Source organism: Carcharhinus amblyrhynchos, chromosome 1, assembly GCF_965287045.1.
Source record: "Carcharhinus amblyrhynchos chromosome 1, sCarAmb.v2.hapA, whole genome shotgun sequence".
Classification (NCBI taxonomy): domain Eukaryota; kingdom Metazoa; phylum Chordata; class Chondrichthyes; order Carcharhiniformes; family Carcharhinidae; genus Carcharhinus; species Carcharhinus amblyrhynchos.
In genome coordinates, this window is record NC_137324.1 from 73,756,735 (window position 1) to 73,781,075 (window position 24,341).

A 24,341-nucleotide genomic window follows, 5' to 3' on the forward strand; every position below is an offset into this window, starting at 1 on the left:
ACTAGTTTATATTTGTTAATCACTGGCTTTGATAGTTTATTTAAACGGGTCAATGAATGGCAGGTTACTATCCAATTTTCTTTTAAACGTGTTTCAAATCAAACAAACACTGATTGGAAGCTGGAATCAAGTTTTAGGTCAATTTCATTCAATCAGTGCAATGGACCGGCTCTCATTCTTTGGAGTAGGCAAATATCACAACATTACAACTGTACCAATAAGGAGCTGTTTGATTAACTCTTTATAATCATATGAACACATACAATTTAATTTGCAGGAAGCTACTACTAGTATTTTTACTAACAATTACTAATTGCTGTCAAAATCAAACACTTTTATATAATGTTCTGCATTGCAGATATAATGTATTAAATGACATCCTTCACAAATCTGACTGCAGAATCAGACAGACTGCTGTCAACATTTGTTAGAATTAAAATATTTATCTTAACAATGGAGCTCCCGCAACCTCATTTGAGATCATTTACAAAGTACGTAAGTTAGAACAGGAGCATTACTCTATGTAATGTACAATGCATTACATATTCACCTAGATTTTGGGGTCAGAGGTGCCATTTATTGTACTTGCACTTCTTCACAGATAGTCAAAAGCAGTGTGACACCATCTGCAGGAGATTTGGAACCTGTGTGAATGGGACAGATTCAAGTGTTTCTTCAACCAATCACATTGAAGACTCTTTAAAGAGTCTAAACCAGGAATTGTAAGTTAAAATATTCAATTCATTGTAAAATCATGTACACAAAGCAAAAGAGAGGGAAATATAAGATCGAGAGCGAATGAGAAAAGGTTACTTCTTGAAATCTCCAACAATAATTAAAATATGCAACAGTGAGACTCCATACTTCTAAAATTGCATTTTCAATGGCTGTTTGGTAGCAGTAAAATTCCTTACACTCGAATGGGCAAACCCTAACGTTTTCTGGCATGTCTAATGGGTACCTAATGGGCAAGTACTGCAACTTCATGCCCTTTATGTCTTTCAAAGTCTTCTGGTGAGGTACCGACTTAGTAAAGCTGTGCAGGAGCGAATAAATTGGAACACAACTCTTTGAATTCTACGTTTAGCTTTACACGTGCAGATGTTAAAAGTTGCTTCCTAATTTAGTCCTCAGGTATCTTCCACCATGTTACTCACTAACAAGTGAAGTGTAGCTTTTCTTAACAGTGTTTGTACATAGTTTTGCCATTTATAATTCTTTCCATCTCATTGTGTCTTTCTGCTCGTCTAATATACTTCGAATTTCTGTTTCTCCGTATGCCTTGTACACTTTATCACATTTTCCCAACAGGCAGAATTTAATACCTTTCCCCAAGAGGAGAAGCAATATACATTCATACTCAGCAACCCATTCTCTGCAAACAAAAGGAATATGCTCAATTCTTATGCCTTTTGTTCAATCCTTGTACCTTTTTTTCAATTACCTGGAAGCTTGGGGAGCCTATAGTTCCCTGTTGCTTTCTCCATGGTAATGCCTCAGCCAGAGTTGACTTGCCAAACAATCAATACTCTTTTCTCCTGTAGCATAAATTGTTCTCTACTAATTTGAAATTTAGCATTCTTGCATTTGTCCTGATAAGTGCGTGATGAAAAGCTTCAGCAACATGTCTCTCTTTTTAGCAATATCCAAGTTCTGTACTAGCAAGTGACTATTTGTTAAAGTTTCCTTAATACTGAATTTCAGCATTTCCCAAAGACTGATGTCAGGCTCACTGGCCTCTAATGCTCTGTTTCCTCTCTCCATCCTTTAATTAATTAATACTCACTTAAGAGCTTCGCTGTGCTGCTGGCATTTAATCAGCAGCTCTCATTTCAGGCACCTAATATTTGATTGAGGGACCTGGAATCAGGAAGGGTTGGGCCTGCTGAGAATCACAACCCTGACCTTTCTTTGGCCTCCTATCTGCAAACCTGTGACTCCCTTCCCACAGCTTCCTCACTCAGCTATGGCCTAGATTCCCTTGCTGATTTTGGGTGTATTGTTGGCACTTGCTACCAGTCCCAGTGTTACTGCCTGCATTGGCAGCTCCTAGGTGGTAGGATTTTCACCCCAAAGTCTTTGATCCCAGAGAAGGCCCACTGCTAGTCACTTAACTGCCTGACTGGCCCTTAATTAAGTGGGGGAGGGCCTTTCTCAAAGGAAGTGATGTGGGGGGTTTGCACTGGGTCTACAACCAATGGGAAAAATCCTCAATGCTTGGGTTAAATTATGTTCCAAGCCACCTCATCTGTTTGATAGTCTTCCTTACTCTAATTTCCTCCATGTCCCTCCACAACCTCTATCCCTATTTCTGTGCATCTTTTATACTTTCTCCATCTCTGAAACAGTACTTCACTAGTTTATCAAGTTGGTAATTTTTTAACGTTTACCAATCTGAATGGATTTATTTGCCCTCACTCTTACCAAATGTTCAGATCTCAAAAAAGACTTTTGAAGGGTTCATACCCCTTATTAATAGGAATAAATGACTGAAAATAAGATTTGCCATTCATTGCTTGTAGTTATAAGCCCCTTTTTCCCTCCCCCCCTCAAGCAGATGATGAGAGCCTCAAGGTACAGAATGCCCATTCATCTGGAAGTTGCAGTCTGGTATCTCGGTGAATTTTGTTATCAGTTAGAAGGCAATGAAAAATTTAAAAAATGGAACAGAACTTAAGTACAGGGTCATATAAAGGATAGGATTTGTGCTGCATAAAGTTCCTAAAATAATTTTAAGACATGGTGCCTAACTTTATAGGTAGATTTATTTATATTTTTCTCTTGAATAAGTTTTTTGTGTTTATGTTATAAATTTAATTCAAATGGCTATATCCTCAACAGCATGGGAACTAAAATGGCTACTGAGGCTTATTGAGTGTGTCAATTGGTTTTGTGGCATTCAGGCTGTTGAAAGCAGCTTTTGTGCAAACAGGTTGCAGATTTCTACTAACTGACCTTTTTTTTTAAGAAGTTTTTAATTTGTCACTTCATCAGCTTGTAATTTGCTTATTTAAGTAACTGAGAAACAAATCTTGGGGCGGTATTCTCTAGTCTTTCACAATGATGGGATTCTCTGGTCTCATCGGCAGCACACATTTCCCCTCCCCTGCAGGCTTCTTGACAGTGTGGTGGCTTTGATGGGCAATTCCACTGATATCAGTGGAACAGCATGTCGCTTCCTGCCACTTAGAAACACACATCTGGAAGGCTGAAGAATCCTGCCCATGGTGGAGTTTGTCCACAGGATTGCTAACTTCCTCAGAATGGTGATTGCAGCAGAACTTTGGAATATCTTTGAAGCATAAGTAGATTCTTAATGTGCAAAAGGTGAAGGTGTAGTGCCTTGCTGTTTTGGGCAGAGCAGGAGTCCTATCAAGCTATGATACGACTTGAAAGAATGCTTTCTATGGTGCATCTGTAAAATTTGGTGAGAGTCATAGCTGACATGCCAAATTTCATTAATCTTCTGAAAGTATGGAGGTTGGAAGACATTTTTGAGGCACTTACACCTCAGCAAAATGACTGACTCAGCAAAAGATGTCTAACAATCTACTTCATACCCAAGAAAAATAGAAAATACAAAACAATTGTCTTCCGACTCACCAAGAAGCAAATGATGCAACTAATGAATATGGCATACAATCGAGGCAACTCCCAATGAAATGTGACTTTGGTGATGTTGAATATGTAGAACAGGAAATTAAAACGTAAATAATCAAAAGTTGCCTCTCTAGGCAACAAGCCAAAAAGAATTTGAATAAGATGGAAAGCTCTCAGAGTTGTTGGAGTTAGCAAAATCACTATTGCTTTCAGAGACTAGAGCTACTGAAGTTGAGGTTGCCAACGAAAACTACCATACAACAAATTCAATTCCTGTGAATACTGTTCACCACTCATGGCAGGAAACCATCTGCAAAGCCATAGCAGCAGTCTGTTATAACTTGTCCAAAGCATGTTTCCATTGTGGCAGAGCCCATTTTGGTGGTGCCCATCCACACCAGACAGAATGTCCTGCTACTGGCAAACAGTGTAAAGTTTGTAAAAAACTCAACCATTTTGTTTGTGTTTGTCACTTGCCAGCGAAATCAAATGTTAACACCTATACTATCCAAAGAGTGTCACACACACAGGGCATAACAAGGTAGAACTGGAATAACCCTGAATATATTTTTATACTTTCAGACACAACAACCAGCCACACCTGACAGTGACCATTGGCTGCTCAGACATAGATGCGCTCATAGATACAGCAGCATATATGGGAGACATGACATCCAACAGAATTCAGGACAGCCCCATTCTTGCAAACTAGAGAATATAAGAATGTTCCCTTCTAACAACAAACCACTGAAGGTTCGTGGACTTTAGAAATCTAAGTTTTATTCAAAGGCGCTGGAAGGAAATCATGGTCTTTACTGTCTTGCCCTAATACATTTTGGGAGGGGAAACTGAATCTAATTGAAAAAGTTTAAAATCATTTAAAAATGCTCAGAAATAAAGGCATCAAAATAGCTAAGACTCTTGAAGTTCATGAACTGGATAACTGAAATAAGATAAAAGAAAAATACAATTTCCAGGTATGTAAACACAATTCTTTATAAAGTGTTCCAAGAATGCATAAGGTATTCAAATACATTTTTTTAAAAAGCTTCTGTTATGACATTGATTCAGATTTTAAACAAGTACTCCCCAGAAGATGGCAGCAAAGTTTTCCAAAATTGCACTAACAATTTTAGTTTGAACTGTCCAAAATTTCCTGCAACCAGTCAATGAAAGGTGTCTGCAATTAGCTAGACCTATCTTGCCCATTTAATCTCCTTGATACTTTGTAATGCAAGTTATTGTTCGTGCAAGATGGAAACAAGGTGATACGCTGTTCAGGGCAAGCAGCTGTTTGTCTTCTAAACCAATCAGATTGAAGGATCCTGAAATGGACAGTTTAAGGTTTGAATTAGGAAGTGTACATTACAGTGGGTGTATTTGGTAGAAAATTAGGTAGAGAAAGAGAACTAAAGTATCAGAAAGAAAATTGGATTAAAAGAGAAACACAGGCAAAAAAACTGTTTGATAACAACTGAAATCTGAAAGAATTAAACTTTTCACTTATGATAGTTCATTTTCATTGTTGGAGAGGGTTGGCTGGTTTTAAAATAAGACATAGCACAGCATTAAAAGAGTACCTGAAATGACTTAATTTAACTTTCTGTTGCGAGTTATCTATCTACAGTGCAAGGAAAAAAACTTTATGTGGCCAAAGCATTTAAACAGGGAGATAGACATTTTTGTGAAGCTAACAGCAAAACATTACATCTCAGACAGCAAATCAATTTTCATATTTAATGAGGCATCTGTACTCGCTTGAAGTTGCCATGGCATTTGTACATAGATAATCTCGAGCTTTATTAGTTACCCTACTGTCTTTTTTGACAATTTTTGGGATTATCAATATCATTTGCATCAACATCTCCTGTAAAAGCAACCATAATTGAAAATGTTGGCTAGGATTTTGTGGTCAGTTGCAAAGTCCACATTCACTGTTGACTTTAAAAGGAAGCTGCTCACAAAGATTTAGCAAGCATTGATTTCACCTATGCTAATGCAATTTTCAACCTGACGTTATCTATAGGGGATCTAGGAACAGTGATCTTAGTGAATAGGCCGAACAGCCAATTAGATTGATGAGTTCTCATACAACAAACCAGGTGGTACAAAATAAGCAACTCATGTTATAATACTTCTTAATCATTTTACAAAAAGCAAATTAAAGATTGGGACATACACAGCATTAAAGTAAAAGGTGAAATATCATAAATGTTAACAAAGTAAACAAAAATTAATTAAAAAAACAGAATCTTCTTTCAGGAGTGGTTAGTTTCATTGATACAAATATTTGCAGATTGAGGATAATGCAACTTAGTTTATCCTCTTAAAGCCTGATAATAGGCAGGGTGCACATTTGGGTTAAGTTGATAAACGCAACCAATTTCTGGTTTAGATTACAAAATGTTTTTGTTCACAAATGCACAACTGTAGACACCACTAAAAATGAATTGACAGCACAACTGTGAAACTAAGTATATAACTATATCCAAATATATGGCCCAAGTATATAATTATGTCCAGATTCTCCTGTTTCCCTCCCTTCATCATACTGCCATCATTATTCGTTAAACAAATCTTGCCCTTGATCAGCACGTCTAACCACTACTTGATCTGTAAATCTTCCTTTCTTCTCAACAATCCTGAAAACGCCATCAATGTACCATCTCTTTCTAAACTCAGAACCTCTCTCAAAAGTCCAATTCATACTATAATCATAATATTAAAATTATCTTGTGGACTTGAAATCCCAGATAACATTCTTTGTGATTGTAATCACAGTTCAATACATCTCCTGGTGACCTTCAAGCTTTCCAATATTTGATATGGTCAATCATTCCACTCCACCAATACTCCTCTATATCTTATTTCACACAACTGTCCTTGCTCTACTCCATTCACACCTACCATACAAATATAAGAATTTGGGGGAAGTAGACCATAAGGCCTTTTGAGTTTTCTGATATTCAATAAAACCACGACAAATCTCTGGCCTCAATTCCACTCTCCTCATCGATCCCCATATCCTTTCATTACCTTGGAATCCAAAAATCTCATCAATCTCAGTCTTGAATTTACTGAACCACTGAGCACCACAGTACTCCACTCCATGGTAAAGAGTTTCAAAGGGTGAAGAAATTTCCCGTCAACTCAGTCCTAATTAACTGACTTCTTATCTTGATTTAAATGACACTGAGTTCTAGGCTTGGATTTTCAGGAAGAAAATCTCTGGAGCTATTTAAAAATGGAAGTTGGGCCCAGGTTGATATTCCCAACTGATTTCCAGCACTCCAATTTTCACTGGCACAGGGTAAATGTATGGGTAGTGAGCCTGCACCTTGCACTCCTGACCAGGCCTGCTCACTTACAGGAGTAGGCATCTCTTAGCACCGCAATTTTCACAGAGTCTGGTCAGTTTCTCCAGGAATAGGGGTCATGGCCCTTAGAGAAAATGTGAATCATTGTCTGGATTTGGGAACAGTGAAAATAATTCCATAAGTTTTAAAGTGCTTGTGGATAAGGACAAGAACGATCGTTGGGAAAAGATGTTAAATTGGGGAAGACTAACTACATCAAGAGCAGGATCTGGAGAGTGTAGACTGGGGGAGGCTGTTTGAGGGTCAATCAACATTCGACATGTGGGAGTCTTTCAAATGTCAGTTGATTGGAATTCAGGACCAGCATGTACCTGTGAGGATGAAGAATAAGTAGCAAGTATTGGGAACCTTGGATAACAGGGGATATTATGAGCCTTGTCAAAAAGAAAAAGGAAGCATTCATAAGATCTAAAAGGCTTAGGATAGATGAAGCCCTTGAGGAGTATAAAGAACTTAGGAAGGAACTTAAGGAAGGAAATAGGAGGGCTAAAAGGGGTCATGAAAAGTACTTGGCAAACAGGATTAAGGAAAATCCTAAAGCATTTTTTATGTATGTAAAGAGCAAGAGGGTAGCCAGGGTTAGTCCAGTCAAGGACAGTGGAGGGAATCTATGCATGGCACCAGAGGAAATGGGCGAGTTACAAAATTAATACTTTGCCTCAGTATTCACCAAAGAAAGGGACTATGAGGAGCCTAGGGTAGGGTGTGTAGATATTCTGGGTCATGTTGGTGTCAAAAAGGAGGAGGTATTTGACATCATTAAAGTAGATAAGTCCCAGGGCCTGCTGGGATCTATCTCAGAATACTGAGGGAGGCTAGGGTGGAAATTGCTGGGATCCTGACAGAAATCTTTGTATCCTCATTGGCTACAGGTGAAGTTCCACAGGATTGGAGGATAGCCAATGTTGTTCCATTGTTTAAGAAGGGCAGCAGGAATAATCCAGGAAATTATAGGCTGGTGAGCCTTACGTCAGTGGTATGGAAATTATTGGAAAAGATTCTTAGGGACAGGATTTACTCACATTTGGAAAGAAATGGACTTATTAGTGATAAACAGCATGGTTTTGTGAAGAGAAAGTTGTGCCTCACTAACTTAATCGATTTTTTTTAAGGAAGTGACAAAGATGATAGATGAGGGAAAGGCGGTGAATGTTGTATACATGGACTTCAGTAAAGCCTTTGAAAAGGCACCTCATGGTAGACAGGTACAAAAGAAGTCACACGGGATCAGAGGAAAGCTGGAAAGATGGATACAGAACTGGCTTCACCATAGAAGACAGGGGGTAGCAGTTGAGGAGTGCTTTTCTGAATGAAAGGCTGTGATTAGCGGTGTACCATAAGGATCAGTTCTGGGACTTTTGTTGTTCGTATTTTATATAAATGATTTGGAGGAAAACGTAGCTGGTCCGATTAGTAAGTTTGCAGATGACACAATAATTGGTGAATAGTGAAGAGGATTGTCAGAGGATACGGCAAGATCTAGACCGGTTAGAGATTTGGGTGAAAAAATGGCAGATGGAGTTTAATCCGGACAAGTGTGATATAATGCATTTTGGAAGGTCCAATGCACGTAGGAATTATACAGTAAATGGTAGAACCCTTAGGAGTATTGACAGGCAGAAATCCACGATCGCTCAAAGTGGCAACGCAGGTGGATAAGATAGTCAAGAAAACACATGGCATGCTTGCCTTCATCAGTCGGGGCATGGAGTATAAAAATTGACAGGTCATGCTGCAGCTGTACCTTAGTTCGGCCTCATTTAAAATATTGTGTATAATTCTGGTCACACGCTACCAGAAAGATATGGATGCTTTGGACAGGGTACAGAATAGGGTTACCAGGGTGTTGCCTGGGCTGGAGGGTATTAGGAGAGGTTGGATAAACTCAGTTTGATCTCACTGGAACAACAGAGGTTGAGGGGTGACCTGATAGAGGTCTACAAGATTCCGTGGCGTGGACAGAGTGGATAGTCAGATGTTCTTTCCTAGGGTAGAAAAGTCAAGTACTAGGGGACATAGGTGGGGAAAAGTTTAGAGGAGTCGTGTGAGGCAAGTTTTTTTTTACACAGGGTAGTGAATGTCTGGAATGCGCTGCCTGGGGAGGTGGCGGAAGCAAGTACGATAATGTCATTTAAGGGGCAACTAGATAATTACATGAATAGAGTAGGAACGGAAGGATACAGATTCCGTAAGTGCATACTGTTTTAGCTTAGGGAGGCATTGTGATTGGCACAGGCTTGGAAGGCTGAGGGGCCTGTTCCTGTGCTGTACTTTTCTTTGTTCTTTCTTTGAACATTTCAAAAGGTAAACTCAAAAAGTCTTACTTCTGCTCCTTCCACACCAATATGCCCCCATCCCAACAACCACCCCACCCAAAGGCCCCTCATATTCCCTCCTTCCCCTCAATGTGCGCTGTGTATATAATCAATGAACCATATAACAACAGTGGCAAGTGTGTATTATGGAGGAAAAAACAGCCATTCACAAACGTTCTTATGGAAAACAATTGTTATAGGGAAAGGTCAATGAGACAATTAAAGTATTAAGTAACAGAGGTTTCAAAAACTTTGCAACTCTTAATCTTTTTCAAATAAACATTTAGACATTGACAAAAGAGATCACAGAAAGAACAAACGTGTCAATCTAGCAAAGTCAACAATTCACTTAGGAATATTCTAAAGTGTCTCCCCTGCCAGTTTGTGTTTTCTCAACTCTAAAGTTGGCAATTTTTCAGGGGCAAATAAAAACACGCTGAAAGTTACCTTGAAGCATGGCAGCAATGACGTTAATGACTGGGAGAAATCAATCATTCAAAATGATGACAAATGCATTAATGATGAGGCAGAGTGACAGTAGAGAAGCAAACCAAAAGGAAGCAAATCTGCACCCTGGGATCCCACTACCTCTATTGAATTCCGGCCCATGTACTTCATGTGGAGTTTACACATTCTCCCCACATCTGTGTGGGTCTCCCCGAGGTGCTCTGGTTTCCTCCCACAACCTCCCGCTGCCTCAGCAATGCAGCCAGCGTAATTAAGTACCTCACGCACCTTGGACATTCTTTCGGCTTCTTCCATTGGGAAAAAGCTACAAAAGTCTGAGGTCACGTACCAACTGACTCAAGAACAGCTTCTTCCCTGCTGCTTATCTTGCATTCAGTTGATCTTTCTCTACATCCCAGCTATGACCGTAACACCACATTCTGCACTCTCTCGTTTCCTTCCTTACGAACGGTACATTTTGTCTGTATAGCGTGCAAGAAACAATACTTTTCACTGTATGTTAATACATGTGACAATAATAAATCAAATCAAATCAGTCCAAAGATATATAGGTTAGGTTGATTGGCCATGCTAAATTGACCATTAGTGCCAGGGGGACTAGCAGAGAAAATATGCAGGGATAGGGCCTGGATGGGATTATCGTCAGTGCAAGCTCAATGGGCTAAATGGCTTCCTTCCACACTGTAAGGATTCTAGGATTCTATCTTTCCTTGAATACAGAGACCTAAAGTAGAAAATAAGTCATACATTTTTTTAAATTAATCGTTCCCACACAAATTCAAATCACTGTAGCAATGTCTTTAGGAATTTATTTTAAAAAAGTTGTTCTACTCAGTGCAAATACAAGATCAAACATAGCTATAAAGTCACTGTATCTCAATAATGTGACTTTATCAAAAAGTGCAATAAAAAACATTTAAGAGTGATTTTGAATATGTCAACAGTAGATGTCCATGTAAACAGGTCATACTTTCAATGGATGAAAGATTTAAAAACAAAATGGTTACTCACCTGACAACATTCTATAAAGGTATCCTTGGAAGTTTAAACATTAAATAGAGGTTTGAGATAATACTGGGCTAATCCAGTAGTGCTACTGTTTACTTCATTACACGTGCTTGGCATTCCAGTTGTTTTCAAATGCATTAATGATGTAATATGCGTTTTGAGATTGCTAGATTCTAAGGTAATTATCACCTATTAAGCTGTAAAGATAAGCAAATATTCTTTCAAAGCAATTTGCCATTAATCTTTAATAAAAATATATATGCTTACCCTAAATCCTCTGTGCAGTCGATCTTTCATAACACCAATGAATTCTTTGTAACTTAATTGATCATCTTTGTCCACATCAAAGATTTTGAAAACTGTATTTACCAAATGTGAAGAAAGCTTGAGGTCTGTAGCCACATATACAGCACGTTTGAACTCATCTGTATAAACATCCCAAAGAAAGAATTAAAAGTAAGAACTCACCTTTCTTGTAAATTACAGATCAACCAAAACTTGAAAATCCAGTTAAGAACCTCTTTAATTTTTCTAACTTAGAAATATAAATTAAAAAAAAGGCTTCAATACCAAATGAAAAGGTATAAAATAAAAGTTAACCTTCAAACTTGTGTTTTGCAAATTTAATGGGGACTTCAGAGAAAGGCAACATTTTCAGTACACTTCACATCCAGAAAAATATGACATGCACGGACAAATGATTTCTCAACAAATTGTGGAGACCATTTGAAATATGACTTTGATTCTAAGATTTAATAATGGAATAAAGCTTCCAGGAAGAGATAAAAGTTATTAAATTTTAATTACTGTGGAAGTTTTCTAAATATAGAGCGTAATATACACAGTAAGCGTTCTATTATCGAGTATATGTTTCCTCGGAATTTGCTACCAACATTGGTACTACTGCAGCTTGAGCCAAATGATGTTACATGTTTTCAGGTCAAATCATCATCATTAATATTTCATCTTTTATCTACCAGATGATGTTAAAAAGTCTGTGTATAATATGAAAAAAGTCACTGATCTTAAAGCAGTAATTCCTATAATTCTGACTTACCAGAACTAGCTTTGAAAATAAAATCAGTCTAGCCAAAAGTAAGGTTAAAATGCTGTTTTATTTTTTTAAATGCTAAGAATCTGAGATGCCAAAAAGGGGTCAGGGTAAATAATTAAGGTGTCATTGTAAAATTAAAACAATATTAAAAGGCAGTAAAGTTGCCTTGCAATTCATTACTTAAAATTATGCCAACAACCAAAATATTAAATGAATATGTAATGCACACTTTAATGAGCAAAGCCTACTTTGCTAATGAAATCACACAAGCTGAAAAAGTTTTCTGAACAAAACTATTTTTGAATTGTTTTGTAATACAGAACTTGCATATTGCTGATAAAGAGACATGATGCCAAAGCTTCTACTCTTGCACTCAACCTCTCTGGCTTGATGGCAACACCCTGTTAGTGGATAATACCACTTGTGTTGATATTGCATTACAACGACATGAAACTGCCAGTTTCTTAAAGTTTTGAGACACCCCACTGCTTCAGGATATTGTGGTACACTGGCCAATTTTCAGGACAGAAGCGGCAGACTAAGGCCTATTCATTAATTTGTGAGATATACAGAAAGAAATGATTTGATCAGGGTAGCCATTATCCTGCAGGATTGCTTTGATGTCACTATTTCAGCATCAAGTTTGCATGCTGAGCAAATGGCTTTGTCCCATTACAAGACTGTTGATAAGGACAATTTATAGTGTGTGGAATGTAGTAAAATTATTTTTGCCCACATGACCCCAGTTTAATGGAAACAATTTCAAATAAATGCATTAGCATTATACAACTTTGCTCACCTTGCCCAATTGATCGATTTGCAAAATTATACATTTGCATTGCAATGGCAAAGTCCTCCAAGTTATTCAGGAATTGAAAAAATGATCTGAATTCATCAAAAGTGATGCCCTAAAATAAAACAATAATATAATGATTATTAATTGAAACATTTTGTGACTCAAGTGCTATATAGATTTCAATCAGGAGGTGTTTAATTGTATCTGATTGGGCACTACATTTGATTTATTGTTGTGGGGTTCCATATCTAACACTTCATGTGTGATATGACCCAGCAATAGAAGGTTAATACTAGACTTGATGATCACTCACAGAGTGAAAAATCTTTGAAGGTCAGCAAACTTTCCACAGATTAGGTCAAAGATTCTTTCACCTGTTCTTTTCAACACAATTCAACTGAAATAAAATTTTGGAAAAAACACACTCTTTAATGAGTGCCAAGTACTAATTGTTTACCTACAGCGCTCAGGCAATTTTTAGTGTCTATAAACATAGCCCTCTAAGGCAGATCTTTTGACTTTTGACACCAAATAAAAGATTTGCTCATGTCTGTCTGCAAGTTTCAACCTTTAGAACATTGCGCAACTTAACTCACTACCTTATTTATATAATTGTGAAGCCAAGAAAGCAGCTAAAATCTAAGAAAAACAAGCTTCTAAGTATTTTTACAACAAAACAGAAAATAAAAAACGGGAAAATACTAAGTAAATGGAAGGAACCACAGCCAATTAGTATCTTCATCCAGCTTTTTTGTGTGGTTAAGTATCGTGAGCAGAACACACCAGGCAGAAGAAATGTACAATTTGCATGTTTTAATTGTTTTCATATCAATGAAGTGTTATTTCTGCTTTCTACACCTTATTTTCTCCCAGAGGAAAAGTTTGAAAAGCCAATGTTTCAATAAAAGTAAACAGAAAAGCAGCAAACTTTACATGAAAAAAAACTTTACATTTTTTGTGCTTATAGATTTCTCTGAACCAAACACCATCCTCATTGAGATAAGCATGGGCCACAGTTTTTCAGTCAGTGTGTGCAACCGATCACCAGGGGCTGAGGAAGCCAAGATGTCCACTTGCACCCATCATTCCTGGGAGGACGCTGGTCAGTGAAGGGTTGGTTAGTCTGAAACATGCTCCTATTGCTTCAGAAAACACGTTGCTTATTGAACAATCTGGAAGCAGTGATCTTGCCACTTCACCATTGTGATGAAGTTTGTTGCGCAGATTTATGATCTAATCATGTGATTGCAAAGAATTATGTTTAAATTCAGTGCTGATTCTTTCAATTTTAACATTTCAGTTTTAAACATAGAAACAAGAAGCAGGAGAAGGCCATTCAGTCTTTTCAGCCAGCTCCGCCATTTATTTTAACATGGCTGATCACTGAATTCACTATTCTGATCCCCTCCTCCCCCCATTTCCTTTGATCCTTTTAGGCCTCAGAGCTACATCTAACTTCTTCTTGAAAGCAGACAATGTTTTGGCCTCAACTACATTCTGTGGTAGTGAATTCCACACATTCACCCCCCTCTGGTGAGGAAACTTCTCTTCACCTCTGTTCTAAAATGTTTACCCTATATTCTCAAACTATGACCCCTAGTTCTGGACTCCCCCACCATTGGGAACATTCTTTCTGAATCTAACCCTGTTAGAATTTTCTAAGTTTTTAATGAGATCCCCTCTCCATTCTAAACTCCAATGAATATAATCCTAACCGACTTAGTCTCTCTTCATATGACAGTTCTGCCACCCCAGGAATCAGTCTGGTAAACCTTTGTTATACTCCCTCTATAGCAAGGACATCCTTCCTCACCAAAACTGCACACAATACTCCAACTGTGGCCTCACCAACACCCTATACAATAACAGCGTCCCTATTCCTATACTCAAATCCTCTCCCAACATGCCATTTGTCTTCCTTACTGTCTGCTGTAACTGCGCACTTATTTTAATGACTGACACCCAAGGACTCCAAGATCTCGTTGAGTATCCACCTCTCTCAATTTACACCCATTCAAGTAATAATCTGTCTTCCTATTATTGCTACCAAAGTGGATGATTTCACATTTATCCACATTATCCTGCATTTGCCATGCACATGCCTACACACTCAGCCTCTCCAAATCATGCTGAAGCATCTCTGCATCCTCTTCACAGCTCACCCTCCCAGCCAACTTTGTGTCATCTGCAAATTTGGAGATAATACATTGTTTCCTCTTCCAAATTATTAATATATAATGTGAAAAATTGGGGTCCCAGCACAGATCCTTGTGGAATCCCACTAGTCACTGACTACCAATCATTTATGCCAACTCTTTGCTTCTTATCTGCTAACCAGCTTTCTATCCATCTCAAGACATTACCTGCAATCCCATGTGCTTTAACTTCACATAGTAGTCTGTTATGTGAGACCTCGTCGAAAGCCTTCTGAATGAAATCCACTGGTTCTCCTCGTTCAACTCTACAAATTACATCCTTAAAGAATTCCAATAGATTCGTCGAGCATGATTTCCCTTTTGTAAATCCATGCTGACTTTATCTGATTATACCACTATCTTCCATATGCCGAGTGATGAAATCCTTGCTAATAGATTCCAGCAACTTCTCCCTGTACCGACATTAGGCCTATAGTTCCCCGTTTTCTCTCTACCTTTATTTTTGAATAGCGGGATTACATTAGCTGCTCTTCAATCTGTAGGAACTATTCCAGAGTCCAAAGAGTTTTGGAAAATAACCACCAATAGACTATTTCCAGGGCCACTTCCTTAAATACACTGGGGTGAAAATTATCAGGATCTTGAGCTTTATCCATCTTTAATCCCATCTATTTCCCCCAAACCATTTCTCTACTAATACTGATTTCCTTCAGCTCCTCATTAAAATATTTTTCGCTCAAATTAGTTATTCTTTGACAATTTTCCTCTTTACTTTTACCTTGTTCAATCAGTTCAGACGTTCAAACTTTAATGCTGACATCTCGACAGTCAACCTTTTAAGATGCAACAATGTTGCTTTATAGGCACAACACCTATCCTGCTAGCAGCATAAAGAACTTAAGGTGTCTTTATTATGGGATGTCACAAAAATGAGTTGAAATAAACATCCTGTGGCTATCAAAAAAGGACAAAGTTGACTTGGCTGAACACTAAGTGGTTTACTGGAAGTCATGCAAAAATCACTGTAACCAATACTCGGAAGTAGACTAAGACTTTCTATTGAATATACATACCTCAAACATATTAGGGGCTTTTATCCTGCCCTGGATAGTGGTGAAAAAACATCACCTGAGCAATTGGCCACTGCATCAACTGTAAAATGCAAAGGCCATGTAAAATTTGTGACAATTGCATGTTTAGTGGGCTTAATTGCCCTTTTAACTGTAAGCAGACGTGCTTCCAACTCCCATGCGTGCCACCAACTGTAGTATCATGTGAGGACACCATGATGCGGCCTAATGTCTCTTCACTTGAGTTTGGGTCACCCAACCTCTGTAAAATTCTGACCCTGGTTTTCTGTCAACACAGGTTCAGTGTTTCGAAATTGGCAAACTCAAGACTGAGAATGTGTCGTATTTCAAATCCTGCCAGATTTTGGGCTGGGCGGTTCCAGTCAAACTAGGTCAGGAGAGATCGAGGGTTTCTCAGAGCATGGAAATAGACTGGTATGCTGGCAGTGAAGGAGATAACGAGTCAGATATGAAACTGTCCCAATACAGCACTTAGCTGAATTGTCCACACTAAACATTTTTGTTTTATAATTGATAAAAATATCCAGTTTTTGAAAAACCTGAATAGCCAGATTTGGGACACTTAACTCAAACTCATTGGGCAAAATTTTCCCAGTCTTGTGATGGTGGGTTTGGAAGTTGTGGGACTATGAGAATGGGGGCTGAGGAGCTGTGTCAGAACAGGCCCCTAAGCATTCCCAACTCCAGTTTTCATGAGTAGGTGGAGATCCAAATCAGCTACCTGCACCAGAGATTAAAAAGATTAATTCTGTTTACACAGATGCATAAAAGTGTTGATTTTGCTGGATTGACATCTCCATGAGGTTATAAATTGTCTTTTTCCACGATCTCTTTTGTTAAAGGGTCAATATTTATTGTATAAGGTTAAGAGGTGTTAAGTGCTTCGCGCTTCTGTTATAGTCTGGTTAACTGACACTTTTATAGGGTTGTAGCAACACCAGTTTTTAAATTAAAAAGACACCTGTTCATATTTTTGAAATAGTTTCAACATACCATTGTTACACAGGGGTTCACTGGTTCTGTACATCGTGTATACTTGGGGGGATAGTGAGTTGACATGGAGCGAGAAGAGCCAAGGGGATGGATGGGTGCATGAACTGGCATTGAGTTGGCATGGAGGGAGCACATTCTCCTGAGACATTTTGTTGACCGTTGCCAATGCACAAGATTGCCACATTCGGGCTGATTTCCATCTGCGTAGCTTTTTTTCTACCAGTATGACTGAAGTGATATGCACGTGAAGCAAGGGCAAGTGAAGTGAGGTGCATGCTGATTGCACAAATCATTAGCTGAGAACCATGCGCTGTCTCTGTGTCCAAAATGTAAAGATTTATTTTGTTTTTACCATTTTAAACTGATAGTTCTATTAATATATAAATGATTAAGCATTTTCTATAACTTGTCATGAAATATTTGGCATATATTAAACATCTTTAAACTTAGTCATGGGCTCATGATTAGTGAATAAGCCTGATTTCAATCTCGTGGCCCACTGAGATGAAGGAGGGTGACTCATGTGGCCACTCACTATCCTAAGTTGTCGATCATTGGCGAAACTGTAATCTAACAATTTAGACTAAATTGCAGAGAACGAAGGTGCCTCTAATCTGCATCTGGGATAGCAGCCCCAACTTCATCTCACCCTCCTTTGTTGATTGAATCACATTAAATTTTCCAATTCATCTGTCGATCTTAGCAGTGAAAATCTGGCCCTTAGTATCAGTAAAGATTGTAGTGGCTGGAGCTCTTTCCTCTGGCTTTAACAGACCATGATGATTGGTGGGTGCATCAAGGGTATGAGAAGCTATTGAGAGTGTAGATTGGCATAAGTTGGCACACATGGGAAGGTGAGGACTAGAGTCTGTAATAATAACAAAACTGTTGGGGTAAAGTTGCAGAGAACCAGTTAGCCCTTTTAACAAAGCTCGCCTCAACACTTGATAGCTCCTGTGCCCCCCTCTGTCCTCAGGCTCTTACTATTCTTTAGATATAATTATGCTGGAAATAAAGTGGAAAAATGTTATTTTTTTTGTGGTTCTTTAACATTCACCTGCCAAGATAGCTTATTTTTGTCAATGAATCAGATATCTTCACTTTCTCCAGGTCACCATCCCTGGAATCGTATATAAGGGCCATTATTGATCATGTAAGTATTCCTAATTTTTTTTCATGCCAGGCCCTACCAAATATTCTCAAATCCCTTTGTAACATTTACACTTGCATTTCACATAATTCTTTTAGTTCACCATCAGATTTAATGCACATGACTAGCATAAAATATGATTGTGAGATATATTGAAATCTTAATATTGTTTTGCACCATTATCTAGAAATGAGAATTGAGAGAAAAATTAATAAAAACTGGAGAACAGCCAGAGGGGGGGAAATGCAGAACTCATTTCAACGTTTTGACAGAAACAGTATTTGATAAATGTTGTTGTATAAAATGGCATATCTTCCATTTTGATTACTGTTACAAATATCTGTTTGGGCAGGTGATAAGTATAGGGCTACTTATACTTATGGGAATGCACATTGCTGCTGTCATTCAAATTTTGTCGTTGCTTACCTCAGCAATGCTTTGGTCAGAGTTCTGGTGACAGAAGTGACTGTAGGGACTAGGAGTAAATGTGAAGGGGGATGGGAAGATGCTCTTTGACCTTCCAGGTTTGTGAGTGAACAATGCTTTGTTACTTAGATGGCTGCGAACATGTAGGTAGAGACAAATAGATAGACAATTCATTGAGTAGGGCCTTCTAGGGGTGAAAAAAATTGAGTGTGTAAGTGAAGTAAAAAATCCTTTGACTCTGATATTGGAAATGGATTGCTGTTGGAGCTTATTGTACGATAATACTGCCTTCACCCGATGCAAGGAAGTAAACTATCACATACAAATTAAAAATATACTGTATATAATAATGTGTACTAAATACACAAAACTGTTCCCTTAGTTAAAATTGAAATTTCAGGTGAGAAATATTTTGGACATATTCCTTTTTTTTTTGGGACACTTTACAGTGTTCTAAAGATTTAGCAAGATGGGCCTATTAAATTAAAACAGTCCCAATGAACTAAATGCAATGTTGCCCAGCGTACAAAAGAAACAGATTCTTCTGGTTTCATATAATTACTTGCACACTTTCCATTAACCTGATCCTTTTATAAATAAAAACAGAAGGAATATATCCAAAACATCCCACACCTGAAGGATTATTTGTAACACCAGCTCTATTGATTTGCATTGATGCAATTACTTACTAGATTTTTCTACTGCTCAGATACCCCGCCGATAACAGGCACCGGTTATCAATAAATGAGGCGATGAGCAATAACACACTTCACTATTCATGGCTGCTGAATTCTTTCAAAAATATCTCTTTACCTACTGATAAGACACTCTTGTTCATCAATAAACTTTTACCAATAACCTAATCACTGGCCAATTAAATCATTGATCTGCTTTAAAGGAGAAACATTATTTCTTTTAAAGAGAAACATTTAGACAACTCTTTTTTGGAAGTTATAAACCAGGTGTATCCACTCTTTCTGTGCCTAATGCCACAGTTGAATTTCTTTTTCTCACCAAAGGCCCCATGAGCAAATTTTGGAAAGATAAGGTTTGGCATATATTAAAAATGATTTTAAAAAAATATCAGCAATAAAGGAATAATTAATAAAAATTACCATTAAAAAGAGCCAAGCAGCAAAGCTAATCAATTTTTTTTGCCTTTTTGATAAAGAATCAGAGCTAGAAAGACAGACTAGGTCCCAAGTCCTAGTCACCAGCGAAGGAGTGGGGGCTGGGTCTGAATTGAGCAATGAGACTTAACTAACACTTGCATTCACCTTACACTCTCCAAGCTGGCCTTGGCAAAATTCATACCAAAGTGGAGGGTTGGAAGCAGGTTGCTTTTCAGTCTGGGTTTTCCTCTTCTCCCAGTCCACTTTATGGATAGATTTTTGGGGGGGCTGGGGGCAGAGGCAGCGAGGGCTGGCGGTGACGAGGGGCAGGCAGCAGCGAGGGTGGGCAGCGGAGATGGAATAGCCAGGGAGGGGGGGTGAAGGTGGTAGAGGGAGGTGGAGGGCAGGGTCTGACAGTGTGTCTGGCTCACTACCTTCCTGCTCATAGACACACTCACACATTCATTCTCACACACACCAATTCATTCTCCTCCCAGGTTTGGGAGGCTTTGACATTTTACTGCTGAGGAGCTACTTGGAACAACTGGGAACTTGCCAAGATGTGCTTCTTCACTCTACCCTGTCTGAGACTCCAATGTCCTGGGCTCTATTGCTGCGACTGTTTGACAGTCACAGCAATGGCCTCAGGTTTTCTCAGGCCGTTCCGTCATCTTGGCCCCTGCGCTCACACATTCCACTCCTGAAAGTAAGGCAGTATGCCAGGCCCATTCAATGGTGGCCCCCTGGGTAGGGGATTCAGAGGGCTTTCGTCCTACATTGTTGAGTAATTATCAAACAGATTGGTGAAAATAAACAAAGTACAATGCAGTCATGTTTAAAATTAAATCAGCAACAACCAAAAGTTTATTTTGCATAAGACAGATTGACAGATGTAGGTCCATGGGCTGAATATTATGGGAGGAATGTAGATAGCACCCCCTTACTGCTACTTTCCACTTTGGATGCAAAACCAGAGTGGAGCCGATCCATTCCACGTTGGCCCATCTCCCAGTCATAACATGCTGTGCGCAGGCTAAACAAGAGCAGATGGGATGCTTGCCTTGCCCTTAGAAGCTGCTGGCTAATCAGATTCATCGGCAGCTCATTTACCCCAGAACTGCCAAGAGCTTGTTAGTAGGTGCTACTGAGACTGCAAGATGAGGAGAAAGAAGGCCCATTGTTATGTATTTGTATTAATTCTTATTGGCTTACTGAGCTCTGCTGTATTATTGTATTCTCTAGCGTGGGAAACAGGCAGAGAAGAAGCAGTGAAAGACTCAACTATAAATAATACTCCATTGTTTTAATGCCCCACGCTCTCTCATGTCATTCTCCAAGATACAACACCCATAGACCCCAGAAACAGATAAGTCTGGGGTCTTGGTCAGGGAAGGTTTGGGCAGCTTCGGAAGGAGTGTCAGATTGTGGAGTGGGGGAGAATTTAAGGCTGCGGGCAGGTAGGAAGAAAGCATGGGGTTCTATCTTGGGGGCTGGCCCCGATTTACAAAGGACATCCTCCACAGACAGAAACCCCCAGTTCTAAGGTAGTTCATCACCATCTCCTCAAGAGCAACCAAGGACGGGCAATAAATGTTGGCCTTGACATCAACTCTCACATCCAGATCTCAATTTACAAAATAAAGCTCACTGGATATATCATCAATAGTTCTGCATGATGTGCTGCCTCCCAGGTGCCAAGTTAAAGGACATTAAGAAGAGGGTCCAGAGGGGAAGAATGCAAGGCCGAAGTTGTGGTACACATCGGTCCAGGAGTGCTGCATGAAAGAAAGTTGTTGGTAGCAGAATTTTGAATAAGTTCAATTTTGCAGAGGTTGCAAGTGGGATATAAGTCTGGAAAGCACAGTAAGAATTGAGTCTAGAAGCAACAGTGGCATAGTTGAGACTTTACCACACTGGTTGAGGAGGAGGAACAGTATTTGCAGAATCAGGACAGTGTTATGCAGGTGCAAGTAGCCAATCTTAGTAATTGGATATGAAGTCAGAAGCTCAGCTTAGGCTCAAAAGGTTGTCATATTCCACATGATAATGGTTCAGCCTCAGATCATCTGCTTTCAACCTTAACCCACCTCCCTTTCAACCAAAACCCTCTTCTGTACTTCTGCTATCTAGAACATAGAACATGGAACAGTACAGTGCACTACAGGCCCTTCAGCCCTTGATGTTGTGCCGAGCTACGTCCAAACCCAAGATCAAGCTATCCCACTCTCAATCATTCTGGTGTGCTCCATGTGCCTATCCAATAACCGCATGAAAGTTCCTAAAGTGTCCAACTCCACTATCACAGCAGGCAGTGTATTCCACACCCCAACCACTCTGAGTGAAGAAGAATCGACCTCAGACATCCCTCCTATATCTCCCACCATAAACCTTAAAGTTATGCCCCCTAGTAACAGCATCATCCACCCGAGGAAATAGAGTGGACGTGCAGAGACTATCTCTCCCCCTCATCATCTTATAAACCTCTATTAAGTTGCCTCTCATCCTCCTCCACTCTAAACAGAAAAGCCCCAGCTCCCTCAACCTTTCCTTGTAAGTCCTACTCTCCAAACCAGGCAGCATCCTGGTAAATCTCCTCTGCTTCCACATCCTTCTTATAGGTGACCAGAACTGAACACAGTATTCCAAATGTGGTCTCACCAAGGTCCAGTATAGTTGCAGCATAACCCCACGACTCTTAAACTCAACCCCCCATTAATAAACGTTAACACACCACAAGCCTTCTTCACAGCTCTATCCACTTGAATATGGACCCCAAGATCTCTCTGTTCCTCCACATTCCTCAGAACCCTGCCATTGACCCTGTTGTCCGCATTCAAGTTTGTCCTACCAAAATGAATCACCTCGCACTTATCAGGGTTAAACTCCATCTGCCACTTTCCTGCCCAGTTATGCATCCTATCAATGTCCCTTTGCAGCCTGCAAGAGCCCTCCACCTCATCCACTACTCCACCAATCTTGGTGTCATCAGCAAATTTACTAACCCACTCTTCAGCCCCCTCTTCCAAGTCATTGATAAAAATCACACATAGCAGGGGACCCAGCACTGACCCCTCTGGTACACCGCTGGTAACTGGCCTCCAGTCTGAAAATTTTCCTTCCACCACCACCCTCTATCTTCTGTGAGACAGCCAGTTACTCATCCAATCGGCCAAATTTCCTTCTATCCACACCTCCTTACCTTCTACCAAGGGGAATCTTTTCAAACGCCTTACTAAAATCCATGTATACTACATCAACTGTTCTACCTTCATCTACACACTTAGTTACCTCCTCAAAGAATTCAATCAAATCTGAGAGGCCTCTCACGAAACCTTGCTGACTATCTCCAGTCTTAATTTCTCTAACAGCTTTCTTGCAAACATTCTGTCTAATACTTCACTGCCAGCATCTTATCCCATACTATGTCCTCCTAGTTCATCAATTTTTATATAGACAAATTCAACATTCTATCTTCATTTGAAAATACTTCCTTGGGCTTCCTTCACCCAAATTGTGCAATCTTTTACAGCTGTATGTGAGAGCCACGCCCTTTGGTTCAATAACTAACTCCCATTTCCTGTGGATCTCTTCACTCGTGATAGTGGCATCAGTTGTCTTAGAGCTCATCTCAAATTTCCTTTACCGTTCAACTTTCCTTCCTTGGCTGTGAAGGCATTCTCAAGACTATCTTTTTGACCGTACTTAACTCATCTCTTCGCTTCAATGTACTACACAGAACACCACAGCACAAACAGGCCCTTCGGCCCACAAGTTGCGCTGATCACATCCAAATCTACCAAGCCATAGAACTATCTGTAACTTCCAATGCCATTAGATCCCATATACTCATCCAGAAGTCTTTTAAAAGACCCCAGCGAGTTTGCCTCTACCACCACCAACGGCAGCCAATTCCACTCACTCACCACCCTCAGTGAAAAACTTTCCCCTAACATCTCCTCTGTACTTGCTTCCCAGCACCTTAAACCTGTGTCCTCTCGTAGCGACCATTTCAGCCCTGGGAAACAGCCTCCGAGAATCCACCCTATCTATTCCTCTCAACATTTTATCAACCTCCATCAGGTCGCCTCTCAACCTTCGTCTCTCCAGGGAAAAGAGACCTAGCTCCCTCAACCTATCTTCATAAGGCATGCCTCCCAATCCAGGCAACATCCTTGTAAACCTCCACTGCACCCTCTCAATAGCTTCCACATCCTTTCTGTAGTGAGGCGACCAGTACTGCACACAGTACTCCAAGTGGGGTCTGACAAGGGTCCTTTAAAGTTGCAGCATTACCTCCCGACTCCTAAACTCAATCCCTCGATTAATGAAGGCCAGTACACCATACTGTTTCACAAAGGTTTTGCTTGAATGAACTGTTTTGAAATATTTGTTAAAGATATGATTTAAATGCAAAGCATTTTAGATCTGGTTAAGAAGATATATTTGATTTAAGGTACTTTGTTTGTTAAATCTAGAAGAGAGTGACAAAATATTAAAGTTGATTTTAAGAATTAGTAATTCAATCTTTCTTTTGGGGAAAATTCTGCAGATTACAAGCAAGACTACCTTCTCTTCAGGAATCCTTTGATGAACAGCCTCCAGATAACTGCTTATGTTGTCAACATTTGTGTAACGTAGTAGAATACGAGCAAAATCTTCTTCACTAATTGTGGTCATTCCTTTGGAGTATGAAAGGAATTCAGTCTCCAAAATTTCAGTCTGTATATTATCCATGAACCTAAAGTAGGATTCAAAGACAAATAAATAAAAGCACACAGTCAAAAAATCAAGTTAC

The 24,341-nt window shown here is 39.3% G+C and overlaps 1 protein-coding gene and 1 long non-coding RNA gene across 7 annotated transcripts in view; one reads left to right on the forward strand and one right to left on the reverse strand.

Moving 5' to 3' along the window:
- Positions 1-24,341, reverse strand: part of LOC145341960 (calcium uptake protein 3, mitochondrial-like) — a 177,398-nt gene that overhangs the window by 8,743 nt on the left and 144,314 nt on the right. For all 6 annotated transcript variants that reach the window (XM_080187109.1, XM_080187083.1, XM_080187100.1 and 3 more), the window contains 3 exons: positions 24,113-24,284; positions 12,622-12,730; positions 11,036-11,193 (listed from right to left, as the gene is read on the reverse strand). In XM_080187109.1, coding sequence (XP_080043235.1) covers positions 11,036-11,193; positions 12,622-12,730; positions 24,113-24,284 — 439 coding nt within the window. The remainder of the gene's footprint in view (positions 1-11,035; positions 11,194-12,621; positions 12,731-24,112; positions 24,285-24,341) is intronic.
- On the forward strand, positions 615-24,165 carry LOC145342015 (uncharacterized). The gene is made up of 5 exons (XR_013886487.1): positions 615-722; positions 4,183-4,353; positions 13,586-13,720; positions 17,969-18,011; positions 24,096-24,165. It is a non-coding gene; the product is annotated as an uncharacterized LOC145342015 (long non-coding RNA).